This window comes from Rhinatrema bivittatum, chromosome 1, assembly GCF_901001135.1.
Source record: "Rhinatrema bivittatum chromosome 1, aRhiBiv1.1, whole genome shotgun sequence".
In the NCBI taxonomy this organism is placed as follows: domain Eukaryota; kingdom Metazoa; phylum Chordata; class Amphibia; order Gymnophiona; family Rhinatrematidae; genus Rhinatrema; species Rhinatrema bivittatum.
Window position 1 is genome coordinate 136,693,689 of NC_042615.1, and position 24,731 is coordinate 136,718,419.

Consider the following 24,731-nt stretch of genomic DNA (forward strand, 5'->3'; position numbering starts at 1 on the left):
GGCTTGCAGGGAGGGTACTCAAATTTAGGTAAAAAATGTACAATACCTTCCTATTTACATAAGAACATAAGATTTGCCATATTGGGTCAGACCAAAGATTCATCGAGTTCAGTACCCTGTTTCCAACAGTGGCCAAGCCAGGTCACAAGTACTGGTAGGATCCCAAAAGGCTGATAAATTCTATGGTGTGGATTTCAGTGGATTTCCCCAAGACTACCTTAATAATGTTTTATAGACTTTTCTTCAGGAACTTGTGGTTTTTTTTGTTTGTTTTTTTTTTTTTTTTTTTTTTAACACAGCTACACTAACAGCTTTCACTACGTTCTCCGGCAACAAATTCCAGTTTAATTATGTCGAGTAAAAAAAAATATTTTCTCCTAATTGTTTTAAATGTATTACCTAGTAACTTCATTACATGTCCACTAGTCTTTGTACTTTTTGAAAGTGTACACCCTCGATTTGCATTTACCTGATCTACTCCACTCATTATTTTATAGATCTCTATCATGTCTCCCCTCAGCTTTTCTTCTTCAAAGTGCAGAGTCCTAATCTCTTTAGCTTTTCTTATAGGAGAATCATTCCATCCCCTTTATCATTCTCATCACCCTTCTCTGTACCTTTTCTAAAACTGAACTACTAATTTACTACAAAATATCAGTCACTAAGAATCACTAATCATACACAGAGAATTAGAAAATAGAGACCCTCATATACCAAGAGCATATTTCAGGAGCTCTGCACCAATATTGTTTATGATTCTGCCTCCTTTTATCATGCTCACGATAGTTGAAATTATTGCTCTTAATGGTCTCAATTTTTTAAAAATTGTTTTAAAATAGTGCATATAAAAATTCACTTATCTTTAACATGTCCAATAAACAGTGCATCCAGCATCTCACTTCAAAGCAAAAGTAAAGTGTTACATGCAGCTTTATTCAGCCATGTTTCGATATCTTCATCAGGGGCTTTAACTACTACTAAAATTTACAACAAAGTTATACTTTCTAGCTGCTATATGCATGGGTACGTCGATTGCACGCTCTACTGAATCTATGAAAGCTTAAATTTACTCCAATATATATCATAGTTATCACTTCACTGGCAAAATAAGGAATGCATTTTCATGACGTCTTCTTCCCTTACAGGAAGCCCATCACATGACAGAGCATTACACTAAGGCTGAGGGTCTACGACACAGCAACAACTGGAAGTGTGCAAGGTCACTCAGGCAGAGTGCTTTATCCACTACCTGCTCAGACACAAATACATGATAAAAACATTTTTTTACTTGATCTCAGTTCAGGTTTTGTCCCCTATACCTCTAAATGCAATCTCTGCTCAAGAAACAAGCATAGCACAAAAAGAAGAGCTACTGCAGCTTCTCTCACGATAAATATTTTGCCATAGGTGCAAACAGGAGCACTTCAGACAATAGGGCGCAGCAGTCTCTACAACACGCATCATCTACAAAGACTGAGTAATGCTCAACTGTAACAGTCAAGAGTAGAATTTCTCTTTTTGTAAAGATTTTGTCATGAAAAATATGAGGTCAATTTTAAGTGTTGCTTGTGCAAAATTGCCGCAAGCAATGCAGATTTTAAAAAGCCACAAAGTACGAGCATATACCCACGCACACGTCAAAAATAAGAGGGAGGAAAAGGGACGGGATATGGGCGTTTCACGGCGGGGACAACTGTTATGCACATAACTCTATATTTTAAAACTAGAGACCATGGCGCACGTTGGCGTGTTATCAGTGAAACTCTACTGCTGCTCCAGATGAGGAGCAGGTTTGTACAGCTTTAGGGCTCACAGGACTGGGTGAAGGGTCTGGGCCAACTGCAGGGTATGCAGGATGAAGAATTAGAGGGGTCTTGAAGACCTCGATATTAACTGGGCAAACTGGTGGACTAACTGGAAAATCTAGGTTGCCCCTCGTGCGAGTATGTTTTAAAATCCGCCTACTTACGCACGGAAAAGCCGGCAAAGTCCTAAACCACATATACAAAGTAGATTTTCTCGAACAATCTCTTAAGATTAGGTGTATACTTATGCGTGTGAGGTGTATTTTCAAACACATGCATGCAAGATACGCACACTGTTTGAAACTGCAGCGTATCTCTGCTCGCGTGCTGATATGCACGTGTATGGGTGCAGGTGCATTTGTTTTAAAATGATTCTGAATATATAAACAATACTGCGGAAAACAGCAGTAACCACAGGCGTACAAGAGCACATGTCATGGGGAGGACACTTTCCATGCAGGTAGAAAGTGGGTTACCCCCATTAGCTGGCTGCCTGAAAACTGCAACTGTAAAGCATGCCCACTATAAAACCTGTAAGCTTTCAGTCCCTTTCAGGAGAGGTGCTCCCGAAGGCATGTTTAGGTCAGAGAGGAAACTAACGCAGGTTGTTTTGCATTTGCAGCTCTACATGAGTTGTTTCCATGAAAAATACGCATCCACAGAAAAAGCAAGTGCAAAGCTTCAAAAGAAACCATAAATTTTGAAAATTGGGGAAAAGATCGTGGGTTACAGAATCAGTAGGCTTTGTCCTGATGTGGACACAGTTTGAATCTAAATTCAAACTAAACTAACTTTGATGTGGCCGTGTTTCAGAAATAATGCCCATTTCACGAGGATAACCTTATATAGCAAAAATACAATCAACCAAAACAGTCTGTAGTGAGATAATACTTCAAGAGAACAAAGGTTTTGCTGGACAAAGCATATGAGCTTTCAAAGCCAGGCTGGCTACTTTGATTACTGCTTTTGTGATACCAACCAAGCACTGCTAAATACTTATCTGTATGACATCTTATGCATAATAGGCCAACAAACATTAATAAGCAGAGAAATAACTATCATACAGGTAATTAAGTTTACACTGGGATATTAGGTGAATTTACCCAGTTTTAAACTCATGTAATAGTCAACAGATGAGGTCCTAAATCTGACTCAGCTACAACTAGCACTATCCTCTTCCAATGAAGTGACAAAACCAAACATCAAAGTGTGAGAAGAAAAGCCAATTTAATATTCTACATACATTCTTACCCCCACTATACCAGGTTTACCCTTCTGTAACATGTAAAATATATAAAGTCACTTACAATTCTGCAGTTTGGATTGGAGGATATCCTCTTAATAGAGCCCTTGAATGTTCTATGATGTACCATTAACTACAAGGCTTCTCAACAGCATAATGGCTCTACTACAGTAGTACTATATCCAGGTATCAATATGGGCATGATACAAATGTCAAAAGCCATAAAAACCCAAAGGTAGGAGAAACTAAGATGACATATTCTGATTGTGACTGCTTTTCTTGATATATCCTATAACTTGCAATATTTGTTACCCAAGTGAAATTGTCAGCAGCTGCTTTAAAGTATCCCTCAAGTGACTGAAAAAAGCAAGGGCTGGAGATGGGAATATAATCTTTGCCCTGCATGACACCTACAGGTAAGACTCAGGAGACGCACGTACCAAGCTCTAGAGGGAGCTGCAGTCTGTAGTTCTGGTAGAGGACCATCACTGTACAGGGTGGGCTTGATATTGTAGGAAGATAAGATACAATTAGGTCTTACCTGCTAATTTTCTTTCCTCAAGTCCTGACAGACCAGTCTAGAGAAGTGGGATTTGTCCCTCCTACCAGCAGATAGAGGCAGAGTGCAAGCTTTCTTGGCTGGTACAACAGGAAAGGAGTTAGCAGTCTCTTGCCCAAGCTGGTTCTCCCTATTCTGTTACTTATTTCTTACTTTTTTTTGTAAATTTAGACAAAAACAAACAAATGATTTCATTCAGAGAAAGGTACACTAAAGGGCCCCTCAGGCTTGAGCAAAATATCTGCTTTTCTTTCCCCAGGCTGCAGGTCTCACCTGGTATGCAGGTACTTCTCTGTCTTTTTAATTTTTTTTTGCAAATAACAAAAGGAAATAACTGATTTGGCAAAAAAAAGCAGAGTTACTTTCCTCCTAACACAGCAGGATGTTAGTCCTCACACATGGGTGACATCATTGGATGGAGCCCAGCATGGAACTTTGATCTCAAAGAATCCAGAGCTTTCAGCATGCCCTACTGAGCATGTGCAGCTGGAGTCATCACTCTATCCCCTAGACAGAGTCCCTCAGTCCATGATATAGCTAATACATGGAGAAACCAACTCCCAGGGGAGGCGGGAGGATATCGTGAGGACTAACATCCTGCTGTCCTAGGAGAACACCTGTTACAGGTAAGCAACTCTGCTTTCTCCTAGGACAAGCAGGATGGTAGTCCTCACATATGGATGAATCCCTAGCTCTAGGCTGTCCGAGCAGGACAAAACAGGAAACCACACAGTGCTGGACCACCACTTCCCTCCTTTGCCTGAAAGGCAGCCGACCCAAAACCCTCATGCATAGCAGGGATGCCTGAGGCAGAGGAGTGATGTGAATGCTAGCAGAAGCAAACTCTGTATCACGGAAAACAGTACAGCATGGTTCCCAATAAGTAAACCCTGACAAAAACAGTGGATCTAGATCTTCCTGAATACAGGAATGACCCAGAGATGAAAACAAGAGAGACGGAAGAAAACTGCATGTGCACTTTGGGGTGAAAAAACAACCTGAAGCCCAAGAGCTCTCAAGAAAGAAACTCATCTACTGACATCCAAAGTACCTGAATGTAATCCACAATGAAGTGCTGAAAAGCAGAATGTAAAAATCTAAATAAATATTGAATCAGAACTCTATCCCAGATTTAATACTCTTCCAGAAATCCTCTTTAAATACATTTTACATTGAAATCATTGGTTCAGTTTGCTGTGGTGGTCAAAAAAGCAAAGAGAATGTTAGGAATTATTAGGAAGGGAATGGTGAATAAAATGGTGGATATCATAATCCCTCTGTATTGCTCCATAGTGATTTCACACCTTGAATAATGTGGCAGTTCTGGTCGTCACATCTCAAAAAAATATAGCTGCACTGGAGAAAGAGAGAAGGGTGACCAAAATAATAAAGGGCGTAAAATGGTTCTCCTATGAAGAAAGGCTAAAGAGGTTAGGGTTGTTCAGCTTGGAGAAGAGACAGTTGAGGAGGGATATGGTAGAGGTCTACAAAATCATGAAAGGACTTGAACGGGTAAATATGAATTGGTTATTTACTCTTTCAGATAATACAAGGACTGGGAGAACTCCATGAAGTTAGCAAGTAGCTCACATTAACCAAATCAGAGAAAATTCTTTCACTCAACGCATAATTAAGCTCTGGATTTCATTGCCAGAGAATGTGGTTACAGCAGTTAGTGTAGCTAGATTTAAAAAGGTTTGGATAAATTCCTAGAAGTCCATAAACTGCTATTAATCAATGAGGATTAGTAGCCTGGGATCTATTCATTTAATGTTTGGGTACTTGCCAGGTGCTTGTGATTTGGTTGGCCACTGTTTTCATAGGATACTGGGCTTGATGGAACCTTGGTCTGACCCAGTATGGCATATCTTATGTTGTTATGGAGAAGAGCGCCCAGGTTTGGCTGTTAGGCCAAATGGGGAGAAGAAACCCAAGCAACACTTGGAAGAACAAGCAGCAAACCACTTCAGGGCCTGGGACAGACACTGCATGCCAAAGCATCAAACCTAGCTGACCGCGCAGGACAGAGTCAAGGGTTTCAGGGGTTGAGAGACAATCCCTGAAACAGACCTGTAACCCCAAACTCCCGAGCTTGAAGCTCACTCAAGAGCACCTGTCAGAACGGTTCATTTATCCTGTCACAGGATCACAAGTGGAGCTGGAAGGTCCTTTGGGTAACCTAGAGAAGGAGAAAAACTAAGGTAGTATTGGCCAGAAAATGGCGAAAATAAGTGGAAAAAACATGGTGTATCCTTCCATGCAGGTATACAGAGATATACTACAGGCGCATTACCTTTACCTCCCTTCCCTCTGACAATCCAATTGGAAGTCGGAAGGAGTGAAGAATACAAAGAGACAGACCAGTGGACTGCCGGGCAAGCACAAGTCGCCCAGTTGTCTGTCGACCCAAGTGAACAACTCACTGCCAAAACAAACTCACTGCCAAAACCAGCAGGGAGTAACCCATTGAGATGGAGCCCTCAGTCTTCTTGAAACAGTGTAAACTGAGAGCGATTGCCCCAGGGGAGTATCCACTAGGAGACAGGAAGTTGGGGAGTCACATGCACAAACCCGGTTAGAACATGATTTCATTACCAGCCCAGAAACCCAAAGGGCATCAAGGCAGGGCCAGAGCGATCTTGGAACAGAGTACCAAGCACCTGGCTGAGGGATCATTACCCCAGCCATGAGTGCATATAATTCCCCTCCTAAGGGAGCATGTGGCCCAACAATGGACAACGTTGCATGACCCAGGACTCCTCTGTTCGCAGACAGGATGATCCTGAAAAAGGGTGAAGAACAGCTTGCATGCTACTGCGAGCAGAGGGCAGTGCCTCTGTTGCAGGGTACTCAGTCCCCAAATCACCCAGCCATGAACATGACAAAAGGGTGAAAGGCACGATCACCTAGCTGGATTGAAATGCTCCTCACAGAGGAGGGTCCCACAGGCAAGAATGACTGTCGATAGTGATCCTTAAGGAAGACGCCCTCAGAGTCTAGCAGATATCAAAATGACTCCTGAACAGGGAGAAACCGGGGAGCAACACTGGACAGGCTCCCTCGTGGATAGACCTGCTGCATCTTAGAGCGCCCAAGGGAGAGTGCTATCCTTGACTATTCTTGGGGTTGGTACCAGTCAGAGCAGTGCTATCCCTTATCTGGGAACAGAGAATGAGGGACACCTCTCGAAGGGGTGCAGAGTCGGGCGTCCATAGGGGAACCCAGTCGAATCTCCCCTTCCAGAGGGGAGAGGAAAGCAGCTGGATAGGGGCCTCCCAATCCCGAAAGACCTGGCAACTCCCCGAAGGAGAGTTGAGGTACAATCACTGATAGCTGAGGTGCCAAACCAACCTACCTACCACAGGAAGCCAGCCTCGTGTAGAGGAGGCCGCCACTGCAATGCCTGGAGGGGCCCCAGCTGAAGATGGTCCAACGACCGCCGCTGCCACTTCCGGCCTTCCAGGAGACATGCCAATGCAGAGGATTGGGGCCCTAGATCAGAGAAAAAGCTTGTCAGGGACATAGCCCCAGGAACTATTTCACAGGAAAGGGGAGTCTAATATGGTACATAAGAACATAAGAAATGCCATACTGAGTCAGACCAAGTGTCCACCAAGCCCAGTATCCTCTGCTGAGAAAGGAGAGGACTTCTGAGCCACTCCCCTCAGGATCTTACCATGAATGCAGTTCTAGGTTAATCCTGTGGCTGCAGAACACAACCTGTTGTGACCGCCCAGAGAAAACTCCCCCCCCCAACAAACAAACAAACGCCCAGGTGGCGGAGGGCAACTGAAAGCCCTCCGCTGTGAAAGCATGCTGGGTGGAACTCATGCAGTGGTAACCATCCATGAATGGCGGCACACCTATGATCCTAAACGCCGTACTTGTGGAAGAAATTCCATGCCACAGCAAGGACAGAGAACCATGTTCCAGAGTCGATGGCTACACGTTGCCCCAAGACCAAGCACAGAGTGTGTAATGACACCTCCCCCGCCAGTGCTCCTCAGCACTATGGACTTAAGCAGAGGCTGAGACCATGACAACAGATGGCAGAACCCTAGTGTGGCCAACTGCACAGAGAGGGAGAATGCCACCTATTAGAATCAGAGGCACTTGGAACAGATGACATCTTTTCCAACTGTGCAAGCTGCACAACATCATAGTAACTCCAGCAGAGCAGAAAGAACAATGTGATGACATCGTCCCCAGCACCACTAGTGCTCTGGGTAAGACATGAATGGGGGTGGCAGTCTATGGCGTTGCCCCCTCCAGTACCTGATAACGCTTAGAGAGGCAGTACTGGTCTAATAGTTACTTTCTACCTTGAAAAAGACAGGTAAGCATCCCTGCAAGATAGGGCTTGTAACTCTAAAATTCTCCTTACTGAGCAAACTGCAACCAATAGGACTGTTTTCAGTATTAAGTTTATTAGTGAAAAATAACCCATGCTATAATTACACAATGTTGGGTTCCATATTAGGTGCTACAACCCAAGAAAGAGATCTAGGAGTCATAGTGGATAACACATTGAAATCGTCGGTACAGTGTGCTGTGGCAGTCAAAAAAGCAAACAGAATGTTGGGAATTATTAGAAAGGGAATGGTGAATAAAACAGAAAATGTCATAATGCCTCTGTATCGCTCCATGGTGAGACCGCACCTTGAATACTGTGTACAATTCTGGTCGCTGCATCTCAAAAAAGATATAATTGCGATGGAGAAGGTACAGAGAAGGGCTACCAAAATGATAAGGAGAATGGAACAGCTCCCCTAAGAGGAAAGACTAAAGAAGTTAGGACTTTTCAGCTTGGAAAAGAGACGACTGAGGGGGGATATGATAGAGGTGTTTAAAATCATGAGAGGTCTAGAACGGGTAGATGTGAATCGGTTATTTACTCTTTCGGATAGTAGAAAGATTAGGGGGCACTCCATGAAGTTAGCATTGGGCACATTTAAAACTAATCAGAGAAAGTTCTTTTTTACTCAACGCACAATTAAACTCTGGAATTTGTTGCCAGAGGATGTGGTTAGTGCAGTTAGTATAGCTGTGTTTAAAAAAAGGATTGGATAAGTTCTTGGAGGAGAAGTCCATTACCTGCTATTAAGTTCACTTAGAGAGTAGCCACTGCCATTAGCAATGGTAACATGGAATAGACTTAGTTTTTGGGTACTTGCCAGGTTCTTATGACCTGGATTGGCCACTGTTGGAAACAGGATGCTGGGCTTGATGGACCCTTGGTCTGACCCAGTATGGCATTTTCTTATGTTCTTCTTAAGGAACTCAAATGGAGTCCTTGCTAGAGGCCTCAGGACCAAATTCAAGTCCCATGATGGTATTTGGTGGCTTCTGAAATCAATGAAGAGAGGCATCGTTGATCTCACATTGCTTGCTCGTAAACCACAAATTTGTGGAGCTTCAGTTCTTTGCAATCGGCACTGTTTTGAGACACCCATGACGAGGTGATCGCGGGAAAATTTTGCTGTAAAAATAGCAAAGATGGATATATACAGCTATGGAACCCAGCAAATATGCACACAAATATGTCAACCAATTTGTGTCATCCTTTGATTAGACATCGTCTTTCAAAGAAGTCAGACCTAGGTATAAAGTTGACTCTCCTTTCTAGAAATGCTGACAGAGTGTCATTAATCAGTCAAGAATTGTATTCATTGATTTGGATTAGTCAGCATTTATCCAACCAGTGTGAAGTACATGTCATCTTTTGATTAGCAGTAGTCTTTCTAAATGAAGTTAGACTTTAAGATAAAGCTTCTGTTTTCTTTTGGAAAAGCTGACAGAGCAGGTGAAGGCATTTGCGCCACATTTTGATTCTTGAAGACAACATGGATTGGGTAACAGTCTTTCAAATTAATGTTTTTGAGATATTAGGTTGTATGCTGCTCTTTACTTTTGTCTTTCCTCTTTAAGATATATTTAGGATAGGTATGTGCTCCATGTGTGTGTTTGTTTTGAAAAGTATAGCACAACATTTTACTACATGTGTTGGGATATTTTTTGTGTTTTTTGTCATTTCATTAGTAATAAAAAGATGGTCATTGAGTATATACATGCTTAGCCTTGGCTCTAGTCTCCAACTAGATTGGATTTCCCTGGTGCAGCAGGTAGTCAAAACACTGACAGCGTCGGATTAAACAAGGAATAAAACAAACAATTGGGAGTACAAGAACTGAAGACTCATTGCCAAGTTAAGTGGACATGTTTTAAGAATACCAGTATGCTCTCAATACATGCGTTTGGTTGAGACATTTAGACTGTTTTGTGGTCACTCATTCGTTTTGAAAAATTGAAAAAAAGAAAAAAGGGGAAAAAAATAGAAGTTTTTTTTGACAAATGATGGTGCATTCTGTGTTCACTCTAAAAGCCTTTTTGGCTTGACATGTGTCTCTCTTGAAAGCCTTTTTTGGCTGGAGATTTGTGGCATATGAAAAGCCTTTTCTAATTTTGAAAAATGTTTTATATATAGATATCAATTGATTTGTTTTATATATAGATATCAATTGGAGGAGGAATAGCCTAGTGGTTAGAGCAGTGGACTATGAACCAGGAGACCAGGGTTCAAGTCCTGCTGTCGCTCCTTGCCTCAGGTACAAAATCTTAGATTATAAGCCCTCTGGGGATAGGGAAATACCTACAGTACCTGAATGTAAACCAGTGTGATATCTCGATTGAGATCAAATGTCGGTATATAAAAAATAAATAAAGAATAATAAAGATTGTGCTTTTAAATCACTTACTGGGTATGTTTATACTTTGTTTACCTTTGTACCAAGAGGTCTCTTTTCTGTTTGAAGGCTTCAACAATGAGATGTAAACAATATCATGAATTCATAAAGATGCCGGTATGGTTTGCGTTTGTAAGCCTCAGGGCTCAGTTGTCGTTCAATAGGGAATGGACCCACGAATTGTGGTGCGAACTTTAGAGATGGCATTCTCAATCACAGATTTTTCTGTGTGAGTCAAACCAGACTTCCCGGGTGACATTTCTTGTCTGCATGATTTTTTAAATGCTCTGCCACCTGTTCTAAGTGTTGGTGTGTCTTTTACCACAGTTCCAGGAGCACCTGTCCTGGTTAGCTGCTGGGCAAGAGTCAGGGATCAGAACATGTTTTGGGTATGGGGATGGCACACCAACATGATGTAGAAGGGTAATGCTTCTGTGGAAATATTCACATGGGAAGAAGGAGACCCGGTTATCCTGCCATTGGTTCACCTAGGCTCAGAGGAAGGCCTTGAGATTTACTTGTTCAGTTTGTCCATTGCTCTGGGGGTGGTAGGCTGAGGTGAAATTTAATATAATTCCAAACATCTTGCATAACTCCTTCCAGTAGCAGGCTGTGAACTGGAAACCCTGGTCTGATAGGATGTGAAGGGGAAAATTGTGAAGATGGAAGATGTGCTGGGCACAGAGTTCAGCCAGTTCAGGCGTAGATAGGAGCCCTGGAAGGGGTATGAAATGCACCATTTTAGAAAATCTATCCACTACCATCAATATGGTAGTGTTGCCATCAGAGAAGGGAAGGTCAGTGATACAATCAGTGGCCAAATGGGTCCAGATTTCCTTGGGGGCTGGCAGCGATCTTAACAACCCCCAATTCCTGTTCACACTTTTGCTCATGGCACACGTGAGGCATGACACTATAAAATGCTTCATGTCAGCCTTCATCTGGGGTCACCAGCAATATCATCTGATTAATTCCAATATTCAGGTGATACCTGGGTGACCTGCCGAGTGGGAGTCGTGCCTCCACGGAAGACTGCCTGTGGAACCTCAGTTTTTCCAGGGAGAACTATGAATGTGGCAGCAACCACAATCTTCGCAGAGTTGATGATATGCCATGGAGATTCCAGAGAGCCCTCACTATCAATGGAGCATGAGAGAGCATCTGCTCATCATTTCTTCTTGATGGGACGGTATTGTAACTCAAAGTCAAATGGATTAAAAAACAACCAGCGAGCTTGCCAGGGGTTCACTCTGTGCTTCTGCTAGATGTTCTAGGTTTTGTGATCTGTACAGATAGTTTTTGGGTGCTTGGCTCCTGCCAGCAAGGGTTGCCATTCTTCTAAGACAAGTTTGACCATTAGTAGCTCATGATCACCAAAGGTATAATTCTCTGCCCGAGAGAACCTTTTAGAAAAGTAGGAGCAGAACACAAGTGTACCATTTTGGTTATGCTGTAGGAAGATAGCGCCCATCCTAAGGGTAGATGCATCTACCTCCAGGATGAATGGCTTGGATGGATCAGAGTAGTGTAGGCATGGAAAGAGAGCCAACTCCTCTTTGAAACACTCGAAGGCCTGGATAGCATCCTTGGTCCAGTTCTTAGTGTCCAAACCCTATTTAGTTAGGAGTGTGAAGGGGGCTGCCAATGAGTAGTCATGGATAAATTGTCTATAGTAATTTGCAACTCCTAAGAAGCGCTGCAGCGCTTTAAGGCCCACTCCAGCATGGCTTTTCATTTATATTGATCCATACGTAGGTCTTGGCAAGAGATAATGTATCCCAAGAAGAGAAGTTCTTTCTATTCGGAGGTAAACGTCTCTAATTTGGCATAGAAGATGTGCTCTTGGAGTCTCTGAAGGATCTGTTTCACATGATGTTGGTGCTCCAATAAGGACTTCGAGAAAACTAGGATATCATCCAGGTAAACTACCACATGGAAGTAGAGAAGATCTTCTAAGACATTTACCATAGATTGGAAGGCTGCAGGGGCGTTGCACAACCCAAAGGGCATCACTAGGTATTCATAGTATCTGTCACGAATACGAAAGGCATTCTTCCATTTGTTGTTCTCTCAGACTCTGATCAGGGAAGAGGATAGTGAATCTTAGTGATAAGAGTTAAGACCATGATAATTAATGCAGGGACATAACAACCCTTCCTTCTTTCCCTATGAAAAAGAATCCAGCCCCTGCAGGTGAAGAAGAGAGGAAATTATCAGCCTCTGTTCAAATTCTCTTTAATATACTTGGTTATAGCCGCTATCTCCGGAGCAGAGAGTGGGTATACTCAGCCTCTGAGTAGAACCTTGCCGGGGATCAAGTCTATAGCACAATCATAGGAGTGATGAGGTGGGAAGACCTCCACCTGTTTGCTGAAAACATCTGCAAATTTGGCATACTGTGGTGGCAGACCCGGAAGCTCTGAAGTGACCATCTGGGCCACAGGTATCACAGGCAATATTTTGGCAAGGTATTGTTCATGACAACTAGTACTCCATTTGGCAATTTGAAGCATAGCCCAATCGATGGGGTTGGTGTGATATGAACAATGGCAGGCCTTGGGCAGCATGTAGAAGCTGATTTGCTGTCCATGGTTAGTGGCACCGTGGCTTGTGTAACATCTTCAGGCTAGGATTCTCCATAAAGAGAGGAGATCGAGAGTAGGGTGTACAAGGGAACAGTCGGTATGCAGTAGTGTTGGACCACAGCCACATGGATGAAACTGCCCCTGGCGTCGGTATCCAGAAAGGTGACTGTGTCAACAAGAATGTCTCCAAGGGATAGACATATGGGAACTAGCAATTGTGGAGAGGTAAAGGAATGACCTAGAGTGGCCTCTCCCACTAGGCCTAGATTGAGTTTCCTGTCTTATTCGCGCAACAATTTGCAAAATGCCCAGCTGCAGCACAGTATAAGCACAAGTTAAAGGTACGGTGCCTCTGCTTCTCCTTTGTCAACAGCTTGAATCGATCCAGCTGCATGGCTTCAGTGGGTGCTGGTCCTGACTTGAGAGGTAAATGTGAGGTCATCTATCATGGAAATTTGGGGCAAGGTGAACGGGACGGTAGGCTGAACCACTCTCTCACGCCCTTTCCTTGAATCGCAGATCTAGTAGTGTGGCCAAGCTAATTAAGTCCTCTAATGTCTCAGGCAGGTCCTTGGCAGCCAGCTCGTCTTTGATGCACTTTGAGAGCCTTTGCCTGAAGACTGCTATCAGGCTATCATTGCCCCACTGAAGTTCAGAGGCCAGGGTGCGGAAATGCACAACATAATCCCCCACAGACCTGGAGCCTTGTTTGATCTGCAGGAGTTCGAACGCCTTGGAAGCCATGCGACCAAGCTCAAAGATCTGGTGAAATACCTGTAATAACCAGTTCAAATCACCAGAAGCACATCATCTCATTCCCAGAGGGGCGAAGCCCATGCCATCCAGCAAGGCCAGTATATAGGTGGATCTTGGTGTGATTGGATGGGAAGAGGCTTGCCTATAACTCGAATTTCATTAGACATAGGTTCAAGAAACCGCTACATTTGGCAGGATTCCCATTGAATCTCAGAGGTGGAGGCACGTGAAGCATGGAGGTAGTAGGCCGCACTGGAGGGGGTTGGTGCTGATGCCACAGGAGCTGGATGGGCAGCCAAGCCCTGAAGGTAACCACCATTGTTAGTGGGCTAGTTCAGTGGCCCTTGCTGCATCAGTGCCACTGAAATCCCTCTGCATCACCATTGAGTCCTACCATCTGCTGGAGGCAGAGAATACTGGTTTCTCCTGGTGCTGCACCACCTATATGTAGTGGCGATGTCATCACAGGAGAAAGCTGTGTTGGATACAACATACCTGTATGGATTCATCTGTTCTGGTGCAGCAGGATGAAATGGAATATAGTTTTTCTATCATCCTCCTGCCTCTTAATCTGGATTCCAATATGTCCCACTCTGCTCTAATCAAATGTTGGATTGCTGAATTGGTGGTAAAGGCTCTATCCAGCTTCTTGATTCCTGTCAGGACAGGGTCTCCCTTGGGTTTAACATCCTTCAATTGGTAGTCCATCTTAAAAACTTGTGAAACTCTAGCTATGAGGGCCCCTAGCTCCTTTGCCCTGAACAAGCAGACTGTCGCGTTCTCTAGGTGAACCCTGGGGTCCCCTCACTCCTCATCATCTTCATGTGACTCTCTCTGGTAGAAACCCCTTCTTTCTCTGAAAATGCTCTGTCTTTTTCCACCAGTAAGCATTCCAACTTTGGAAGCATCTTATGCTTCTTTTCTAATAAATCCCCTGGGGGGATCCCTGCTGGAGCTCTCCTACTGCACAGGCCTGCCCTTCATTTATTAAAAATATTTATATTCTGCATATAATAGGTTTCTGTGCTAAGCGGATTATAACATGTTATTTAAAATTCAAAAATACATTTCATATAAATATAGTAATAAAACAACTTAAAGTATAAAAATAAAATAAATAACTTCACTCCAAACAAAAACACTTAAAAAACAGTTAATTATTAAAAGCAGTTTGAAAAAAGTGAGCTTTCAGCTATATCCGAAAAGCTCATATCATCTAAAAGATGAAGTTGTTCAGGAAGGATACTCCATAAAACTGGGCCAACATCAACAACAAAAAAAACAGCATGAGAACGACTTCCTTGCAAGAAAGCGATTTTTAGTGACGGGACTTAAGAAAAGCTTTTTCTGTCATCTCAACGTACGGGAAGGGTTATAAATTTCCAGTAAATCAGTCAAATAGGTGGGACCATTTTGTTTAAAGTATCTTAAATATTAAAACTAAAATTTTAAATTCAAGGCTTTTATGCACTGGAAGCCAGTGCAGGGCTTGCAAAAGTGGAGTAATATGATCCCAATGATGACTTCCCATTCGGGCAGCCTGAATTTTGTAAAAACGGCAAGATCCTTAAAGAAAGAAGGGGAAGGCCAATATTAAGAGAGCAGCAATAATCAGTAACAGTTAGAATAAAAGCTTGGACAACCACTTGAAAGTCTTTATGATCAAGGATGAATTTCAAATGACACAATAAGTGTAATTTATGAAAAACAGATAAGAATCTGTTGTATTTGGGGTTTGAATGTTAACTGAGAATCAAATCAAAATCCAACATTTTTGTTTTACCCATAAGGGATATACTAGAAACATTAGGTTTCTGCAAAAAATCTGAATGTTTGGAGAAGCAAAGAATCTCAGTCTTGTCAACATTAGATGGTTTTGTTTTATCCATAAATTAACTGAAATAGCAACAATCGTCATATTTAAATTGTTCTTGACAGGGAAAATATTGAATATCTATAAAGATTTTAAATTCTATTGAGAGACTATCCAATAGAGAACAGAAAGGCCTCAAGTAAATATTAAAAAGGGCTGAGGACAGTTCAGATCCTTGTGGGACCCCTGATGAAATAGTGAACCAATTAGAAGAAGCATTGTCGTTTGCAGACTTGTTGCTCTCTCATTTCTAAGTGGAACTTAAGCCACTGAAGGATAGTCCCTCCAATTCCTATAGATTTTAAACGATCTAATATTACAGAGTGATTTGTGTCAAACGCAAAAGACACAGCTACAAAAAAAAACAAACAGCCAAGACCGTCCTCCCTTGATTAAATTCCTGCAATAGATAATTGGTTACAGCAAGCAGAAGGGTTTCTATACTATGTTCTTCAAAATAACACTTTGATAGGAATGCAATTTATTATGGTCTTTAATGAAGTATGAAAATTGAGCAGAGACTACTTTTTCTAATGTTTTACCCATTGTAGTCAAGTTAGAGATTGGACAAAAACTTGGAGGCCCATCCTTAGAAAGTTTTCCTTTTTGACAACTGGTCACATTACAGTTTTTTTTTTTCTAACAGGGAGGGGGCTTTTCCTGGCAATAAGCCTTCTATATGGTCAGAACGAATTTGTTGGAGAGATCATCTTCCTACCCTGCCATGGGAATTTTGGCTGCTGCAATTCTCTTTCAGGTCATGGTACCTGCTTCAGACACCACTGAGGAATATGAGTAGCATCTCTCTGTCACGTATCCCTGTTCAAACACAGTGGAAATGCGGCTGAAGATAAGATGGGTAGCGCACGCACATGTACGCCTGTATGCACCTTTTTAAAATCTACCCCAGGATGTATTCCTTCCTGAGCTGACAGTGTTAGGTGCTGGCTGTCCTGCTGCCTCATGTCAGCTAAAGAAGAAATCTACTCAGATTTCTGTGCCATATTATCTGATTGGCACCTGAGCCTCAAAACAATGTTTGTGTCCTGTAAATGGTGTAGACTGTGCTAGAGATCAGAGCAGCAGCACAAAATCAACCTAAAAGCCTCGCCTGTAAGACCAGACCACCAGAAAGATACTACCAACTAGTCACATTTTTGCTAGTTTAACACGGTTTAGTGTTTTTATATCTGAAAATAGAGCTTTAAATCTCAAAAACTTACAAAACCCACATGAAGCACTAAAATGCTTCAAAATAACCTGGAGGTATGAAGAGCTGCAGAGCAGCACAGTGCAGTGAAAGCTAGGAAAAGCAGAAATGTCCATGCAAATATGCCATGAGTGTGTGGATCCAGCAGGCAAATTGCAAATCAGTCCATCAGTAACATTGTGTTTTACACCTTGCTTCATTTTAAAACCAGTTTCTCATAGGTACAAAATGCTCAGTAGAAAATATCACCCTAAAGTTTTACCAGACACTTGTGTGCATAAAGTCTCCATAGCTGTGCAGAGACAAGGGGATATTCTCTGGAGGAAGATCTGTGCAGTTCCTATGGAAAACTTACTTTAACAGCATCTTTGGCATCTACTCCAGTGAGATCTCGCAGCGCCCATGCTGTCTGCCTTTTGTAGAAATCCCCTTTGTCCGATTTCTTCACTTTCACCACGTTTACCTGCACAGGGCGCTCTGTTGTAACTGTCGAGAAAAGTAAGAATTAGATCTGAAAATACTAAAAAAAAAAAAAAAATTATTCAACCCATCACAAAGTGTTTATTCGACATCTGAAAGAAATATAGGTTAAGTAGTTTATTTTTCAAAATGAATTACTACCCAAAAATAAGCAGCAGCACAGATTTGGAAAAAAAAAAGATCTGCAGACCACCAAAACTTGCCCTATGCTTTCTTTTGTGAGAAGCTATCCGGTTTCTAATGCTCTCCTTTTTTTCAAATCAAAGCCCCCGTCCTTCCCAAGCTGTTCTGATCAGGTCTCTACCATAAATCCGAGAAGGGCAAAGTCACTGATTACAGTATACCCCATTCATAAGAGCAAGTTACACTAGGAAACCCTGTGCTCCCACTTTAAAATGCCCTTCCCCTCTGCAGCTGCACCCGGTGGGAAGTGAGCACACAGGGCACTATTTTCAGAGGAAAGGAACAGAAATACAAATGCTCAAACAAACAGGTCAAATCTGTGCTTTATTTTTAGTCTACACAAAAACATTTTTGTAGTGGTATGTACCTGTTTCAGTTTAAAAATTAGGAGCATAAGTTCAGAAATCACCGAGATAGAGCAGAACTCGTCCAGCTTCTCAAGCATTTCATTTGCTGTCATTTAAATACAGAATTCATAGTAGCAGAACATATACTGTATATTACAACTGAGCACCTTTTGGAGAAACAGGAATAAATTAAAGTCATTTTTCTCAGATAACACATACAATGGATGGTTACTTCTCTATTACACCTTGAGGGTAGGTTGCATAGAGCGGCAGTTATTACCAAAAAATATAAATAAATAAAATACAAAAACTTTGCTGAGCAGACTAGATGGACCGTATTGATCTTTATCTGCTGTCTTTCACTACGCTACTAAGTAATTAGGTTCTTACCAGCTAATTTTATTTCCTCTAGTCCCAACAGACCAGTACAGACAAGTGGCATTTGTTTCCTCCACCAGCAGATGAAGGCAGAGTGCAAGCACTTTGTCCTAACATCCCTCCCTATATAGGAAGATGTCAATAGTCTCTTGCCCAAGCTGATCCTTGAATTTCCTATGGGCTTTAATTTTTTTTGTATACAAATTCAACCAAAAACAAATTAGTTCACAGTCCAAAAAAAAAAAAAAGGGACCTGCCAGGTTGACCATAACCTCTACTCTTCCTTCTCCAAGTTGCGCCTCTCACCTGATACACAAGTACTCCTTTCTACTTGACAAATCACTCTTTTTTTTTTTTTTTTTTACACACACACTTTTGCTTTCTCTAGGGTGGGTTCTGGATTGGTCTGTCAAGATTCAAGGAAAGACAAGTACCAGGGAAGAATCTAATTGCCCCTCTGTTCTGCCAATACAGACCAGACAAGTGGGATATACCCGAGCTGTACTTATCCTGAGTGGGAGATACCTAGGACTGCTTCCAGGACTCCCATGGGAAATTTTGTCTCTTTTCACTCTGAGGTTCAATCCATAATGTTTCTGAGATTCAGTCCTTAATGTTTCAATCCATAATGTTTGCATATATCAGTCAGCACTATCACTCTATATTCTGCCCTGGTTGCCGCCTGTGCTCTAGTGGAGAGTGCTCTTAGGCCCCCCTGGGACAGGCCTCCCCCATCACATAGGCTGTTGCTTTGCTTCCTTGATCCATCAAGCGATGAACGCTTTGGAAGCTGCTTCTCCTTTTCACCCCCTGCAAAGAATATGAATAGTTTGTCAGACTTTTGAAACCTATTGGTCACCTTCAAGTATCTCAGGAAAGTTCTATAGACATCCAGGAACCTTAAATCCTTCTCCCCTATACATTCTGCCTTCCTGAATCCAGGCAATGAAACTGACTGATGTGAAATTCCAAGACTACCTTTGGAAAGAATGAAGATATGGGTCTAATAGATACTTTCCCTTGAAAAAACAGGTATGCAAGATAGGGCCTGTAACTCAAATTCTTCTCGCTGAGCAAACTGCATGTACTACTCAGCAGCCCCGGAGAGAGGATTCTAGAGACCACTGCAAGTAAATCCAGGCTTCAGGCTCCACAGCCCCAGCTTCCAGAGGCCCCCACACACTCTGCAGCAGAAGAGGACTGAAAGCGAACCTCACAACTCCTGTAGTAAAGATTTACTACAGGTTTTATTCAAAAAGAATTTCATTCAAAACAAAAGTTAATAAAGTATTTCTCATTTCTTTTAACAGTTACCAGAAGCTACCAGCAACTGAAAGATGGCTAGGAAACATCGTATCGCTAAACCTATCACCGCTATTACTAATTCAACTGCTGTCCAGAAAGATGTCCATATCTACAGTGAGGAAACGGTTCAGTGTGAAATGTGTCTGAAGATAGACTCCCTCAGGAAAGAGGTGGCAAAAAAAGAGAAGGTAGCAAGACTGAGAAGCATCCAGGAGAATGAGGACTACATCAATGACATGCTTATGAAGCCATCTAAGATTGAGAATTCAAGCAGAGTGGAAAGTCAAACTGATCCATGAGATAACAGCTGTACCCAGTTTACTACAGCTACTAGACCCTACACCATGGCTTCAATTTCCATTGAACTGAAGAACCTGTATGCAGCCCTGGAAGAAGAGGAGGAAATGTCATCCCATGATGGGGAGGAACCAGGACATGCAAACCGCAAAGCTGCAGACACAGCAATCATTGCACCTAGGAGGCAGAGGGTGGTGGTTGTTGGTGACTTGCTTCTGACATGTCCCGGGAAGTGTGCTGTTTGCCGAGCACCAAAATCCAAGACATTATGGAGAGATTGCCAAGAATGCTCAAGCCTACTAACCACTATCCAATGCTGCTCATTCATGTTGGCATGAATGATACTGCAAGATATCACACAGATCATATCAAAAGTGACTTCATGGCTCTGGGAAAAAGGGTAAAACAGATAGATGCAAAGGTCGTATTCTCCTCAATCATCCCAGTTAAGGATAAAGGCCCAGGCAGGGGCCTTTATGGTGAAGACATGAGTATTTTGGTTTCTTAGACCATGGGATATTTCAAGGATTGCTGAACAGAAAAGGGTTCCACTTGTCGAAGAAGGGGCACAGAATCTTTCAACACAGAATGGCAAACTTGCTGAGGAGGGCTTTAAACTAGAATCATCGGGGATTAATGAACCTAAGAATGCAACCCAACTTAAAAACATTCAAAAAGGATCTGAAAACTTGGCTGTTCTTCAAAGCTTACAATGATACCCAATTCCTCTCTACTACCCCACAGCAACAGAACTCCCAAACGAACTTCAAAATGCTTGACTCCTAATGATTTCATAACTCCGATTCATCTTCAGTTGTGAATGTAACAGTTTTCCCATAGTTTGTTAACTTATTACATTATCCATGTACGTTTAACCTTACCTTGTTGATGATCTTTGTAATACCCATCCTAATATCCCCTGTTGAAATATGAAAACCGTTGTGATGGCATTACCGAATGATGGTGTATAAAACTCAATCAATCAATCAATAAACAAACCAACCCTAAGGTATGTAAAACATTAAATACTCATATAGAAATGAGAAACGTGGGGGAAAAGGCAATATTTGGAAAGCTATGTACACTAAGGCTCATAGTATGGGGAATAAAGTCCCAGATCTTAGAGGCAGTCATGGAAAATGGAGAAATTACTTATCTGATAATTTTGTTTTCCTTAGTGTAGACAGATGGACTCAAGACCAATGGGTACAGTGTACTCCTGATAGCAGTTGGAGACGGAAAAGATTTCAATCTGACGTCAGCCCTAGTACATATACCCCTGTAGGAAGTGCAGCTCTTCAGTATTCTCCTCGAAAAGCATTGTGGATATATGTGTGACTGACTAATTTGAATAACTTCATAACCTGAATAACTTGATTAACTTGAACTGGTTGAATTGGCCATAGCTGGAGACTGCCAGTGCCCTCAACCGGGAAACGTTGACACCCGGTAGGATGGGTGTCCTAGATGAAGGAAAGCATGGCTTACCCTTGAATCACTCACTCCCGGGGATGTCCCCCGAGAATTCCATGAGTAACGGCAGCCGTGGGTGGGATGCTGAGTCCATCTGTCTACACTAAGGAAAACAAAATTATCAGGTAAGTAATTTCTCCATTTTCTAGCATGTAGCAGATGGACTCAGGACCAATGGGAAGTATAAGAGCTACTCCCGAGCCTGAACATCCAGGCGGTAAAACCTGGAGAAGGTGTGGATGGAGGACCATGTCACCGTCCTGCAGATCTCTGCTTGGTTTCTGCCCAGGACACTGCCTGGGCTCTAGTAGAATGGGCCTTGACTTGTAGAGGCGGCAGCTTGCCTGCTTCTACACAGGCCGCCTTGATGACTTCTTTGATCCAGTGGGCTATGGTTGCTCGCGAGGCTGCTTCCCCTTGCCTCTTCCCGCTGTGAAGGACGAATAGGTGGTCCGTTTTTCGTACGGGTTCCGACATTTCCAGGTATCTGGATAGGAGTCTGCCGATGTTGAGGTGGCGTAGACTTCGAGCCTCTTCCGAATTCTTATGGTCATCTGGCGATGATAGCGAAATGGTTTGGTTGAGATGGAAGTGAAACACCACTTTGGGGAGGAATGAGGGGACCGTGCGTAGCTGGATGGTTCCCGGGGTGAGTCTGAGAAACGGCTCACAGCAGGACAGTGCTTGTAGCTCTGATATGACGGGCTGAACAAACTGCCAGCAGGAAGGCTGTCTTCAATGTTAGCAGTCGGAGAGACAGTCCGCGGAGAGGTCTGAAAGAGGCTCCTGCTAAGAAATCCAGGACCAGATTGAGGTTCCAAAGAGGTACCGGCCACTTTAGGGGTGGTCGGATGTGCTTGACTCCTTTCAGGAAGCGTGAGACATCCGGGTGAGAGGCTATGCTGTTGCTCTCGCTCTTGGTTCCGTAGCATGACAATACGGCCACCTGTACCTTGATGGAGTTGAGGGACAATCCCTTCTGTAGGCTGTTCTGTAGGAATTCCAAGACCGCAGAAATTTTGATTGAGCAATGTATGATGTCGTGGTCCTCGCACCAGGCTTCGAATACTCTCCAAATCCTTATGTATGTTAGAGATGTGGAGAAGTTGCGTGCTCGGAGTAGGGTGTCGATTACAGCCCCTGAGTATCCGTTCTTTCTCAGGTGAGCCCTCTCAATGGCCAGACCATAAGAGAGAACTGAGCTGGATCCTTGTGGAGGATCGGCCCTTGTTGGAGCAGGTCTCAGTGTGGAGGTAGTGGCAGGGGGTCCTTGTCAGTAGTCTTCGCATGTCTGCGTACCACAGTCTTCTTGGCCAGTCCGGGGCCACAAGAAGGACTTGTGTAGTTCTATCTTGTGAATGATTGCGCCTAATAGGGGCCACGGCGGGAAGGCGTATAACAGAGTCTCCTGTGGCCAGGTCTGTACCAGAGTACCGATCCCCTGGGACTGAGGTTCCCGCCTGCGGCTGAAGTAACTGGGCACTTGGGCGCTGGACCGGTTTGCCAGAAGGTCCATGGTTGGTGTTCCCCAATGGTTCACTATCAGTTGGAACGCTGCAATCGACAGCTTCCATTCTCCTGGGTCTAGACTTTCTTTGCTGAGGTAATCCGCCGTGATGTCTTTCCCGGCGATGTGGACGGCTGAGATCTCCTGGAGATTCACTTCCGCCCACGACATTAGGGGGTCTATTTCCAGAGACACCTGTTGGTTCCTCCCTGACGGTTGATTAGGCCACTGTTGTGGCGTTGTCCGACATTACTCTGACTGCTTTGTCTCGGAGTCTGTGACCGAACCGTAGGCAGGCTAGTCTAACTGCCCAGGCTTCTAGGCGATTGATGTTCCATCCCGACTCTTCTGCGTTCCACTGCCCTTGGGCAGTTAGCTCTTCGCAGTGTGCTCCCCATCCTCGTAGGCTGGCGTCCGTGGTGAGCAGGATCCAGGTCGGTGAGGATAGTCTTGTTCCCTGGCTCAGGTGGCCGTCTTGTAGCCACCATCGTAGTTGGGTCCGAACTCTGCCCGGGAGCTGTAGACGTACGGCGTAGTTCCGGGACCGTGGATTCCATCGCGATAGAAGTGAGCGCTATAGGGGTCTCATGTGAGCTTGTGCCCATGGCACTACCTCCAGTGTGGATGCCATAAGACTGAGGACTTGTAGGTAATCCCATGCTGTGGGGCGAGGTTCACTCAGCAGGGTTTGCAACTGGTTCATCAGTTTTGATCTCCTTGTCTGTGTCAGGCTGACCTTGCCCTCTTTGGTGTCGAATCGGACTCCTAAGTATTCTAGAGACTGCGTGGGTTGCAAACAACTCTTGTTTGTGTTGACCACCCATCCGAGGCTCTCCAGTAGAGATTTGACTCTGTTGGTTGCTTGGTGACTTTCCTCTGGCGATTTCGCCCTGATCTGCCAATCGTCTAGGTAAGGGTGTATGAGGATTTCTTCCTTCCTTCCTCAGTGTTGCCGCCACCACCACTATGATCTTGGTGAATGTCCGGGGTGCTATGGCTAACCCGAAGGGTAGTGCCCGGAACTGGTAGTGATGGTCCAGGATTTTGAAGCGTAGGAAGCGCTGATGATGTTCTTGATGGATCGGAATGTGTAGGTAGGCTTCCGACAGATCCAGGGATGTGAGAAACTCTCCCGGTTGTATCACCCTTATTACAGAGCGTAGGGTTTCCATGCGGAAGCGGGGAATCCTCAGGTGGCGGTTGACCGACTTGAGGTCCATGATGGGCCTGAATGTCCCCTCTTTCTTGGGGACGATAAAATAAATGGAATAATGCCCAGTATTTATTTCTTGTGGGGGCACTGGGGTTATGGCCTAGAGGGGTCAGTAGTCTGGTCAGTGTAGTTTCTACAGCTACCCTCTTGGAGGTATCGTGGCAGGGGGATTCCATGAACTTGTCCGGGGGGGGGGGTTGTAGGAAATCCAGGTAGTACCCCTCTCAAATGGTTAGGACCCACTTGTCCAAAGTTATCTCGACCCATCTGTGGTAGAATAGGGCTAGTCTGCCCCCTATGGCTTCTTCCCTTGGATGGGTCGGCTGAATCTCATTGTGGGGTACGGCTGGGGCCTGGACCCGAGCTGGTTTCCCTCTTGTTGTGCTTGTTCCGAAAGGACTGGTTCCTGCCCATATGGTGGGGCGCTTGGTAGTTGCTTCTGTAGGGATTGAAGCGCTGTGAACTTCTGCCCCTGGAAGATCGGGGGAAGAGTCACTGGTTTTTCTTATTCCTGTCCTCCGGTAGTCACAGTAACGGGGTCTCGCCCCATTTGTTAGCTAGTTTCTCTAGTTCGCTGCCGAACAGAATGGATCCTTTGAAGGGCATCCTTGTGAGACGTGTTTTGGAAGATGCGTTGGCCGACCAGTTTCTGAGCCAGAGTTGTCTCCTGGCAGCCACAGCTGATGACACTCCTCTGGCCGCTGTGCGCACCAGATCGGAAGCAGCGTCCGCAAGGAATGATACTGCTGGTTCCATGGCCTCCCCAGGTGTTGT

General features: G+C 43.8%; 1 protein-coding gene across 3 annotated transcripts in view; it reads right to left on the minus strand.

The window, feature by feature from the left end:
• EXOC1 (exocyst complex component 1) overlaps positions 1-24,731 on the minus strand; it is a 188,249-nt gene that overhangs the window by 159,817 nt on the left and 3,701 nt on the right. For all 3 annotated transcript variants that reach the window (XM_029587384.1, XM_029587375.1, XM_029587366.1), the window contains exon 3: positions 17,130-17,260. In XM_029587384.1, coding sequence (XP_029443244.1) covers positions 17,130-17,260 — 131 coding nt within the window. The remainder of the gene's footprint in view (positions 1-17,129; positions 17,261-24,731) is intronic.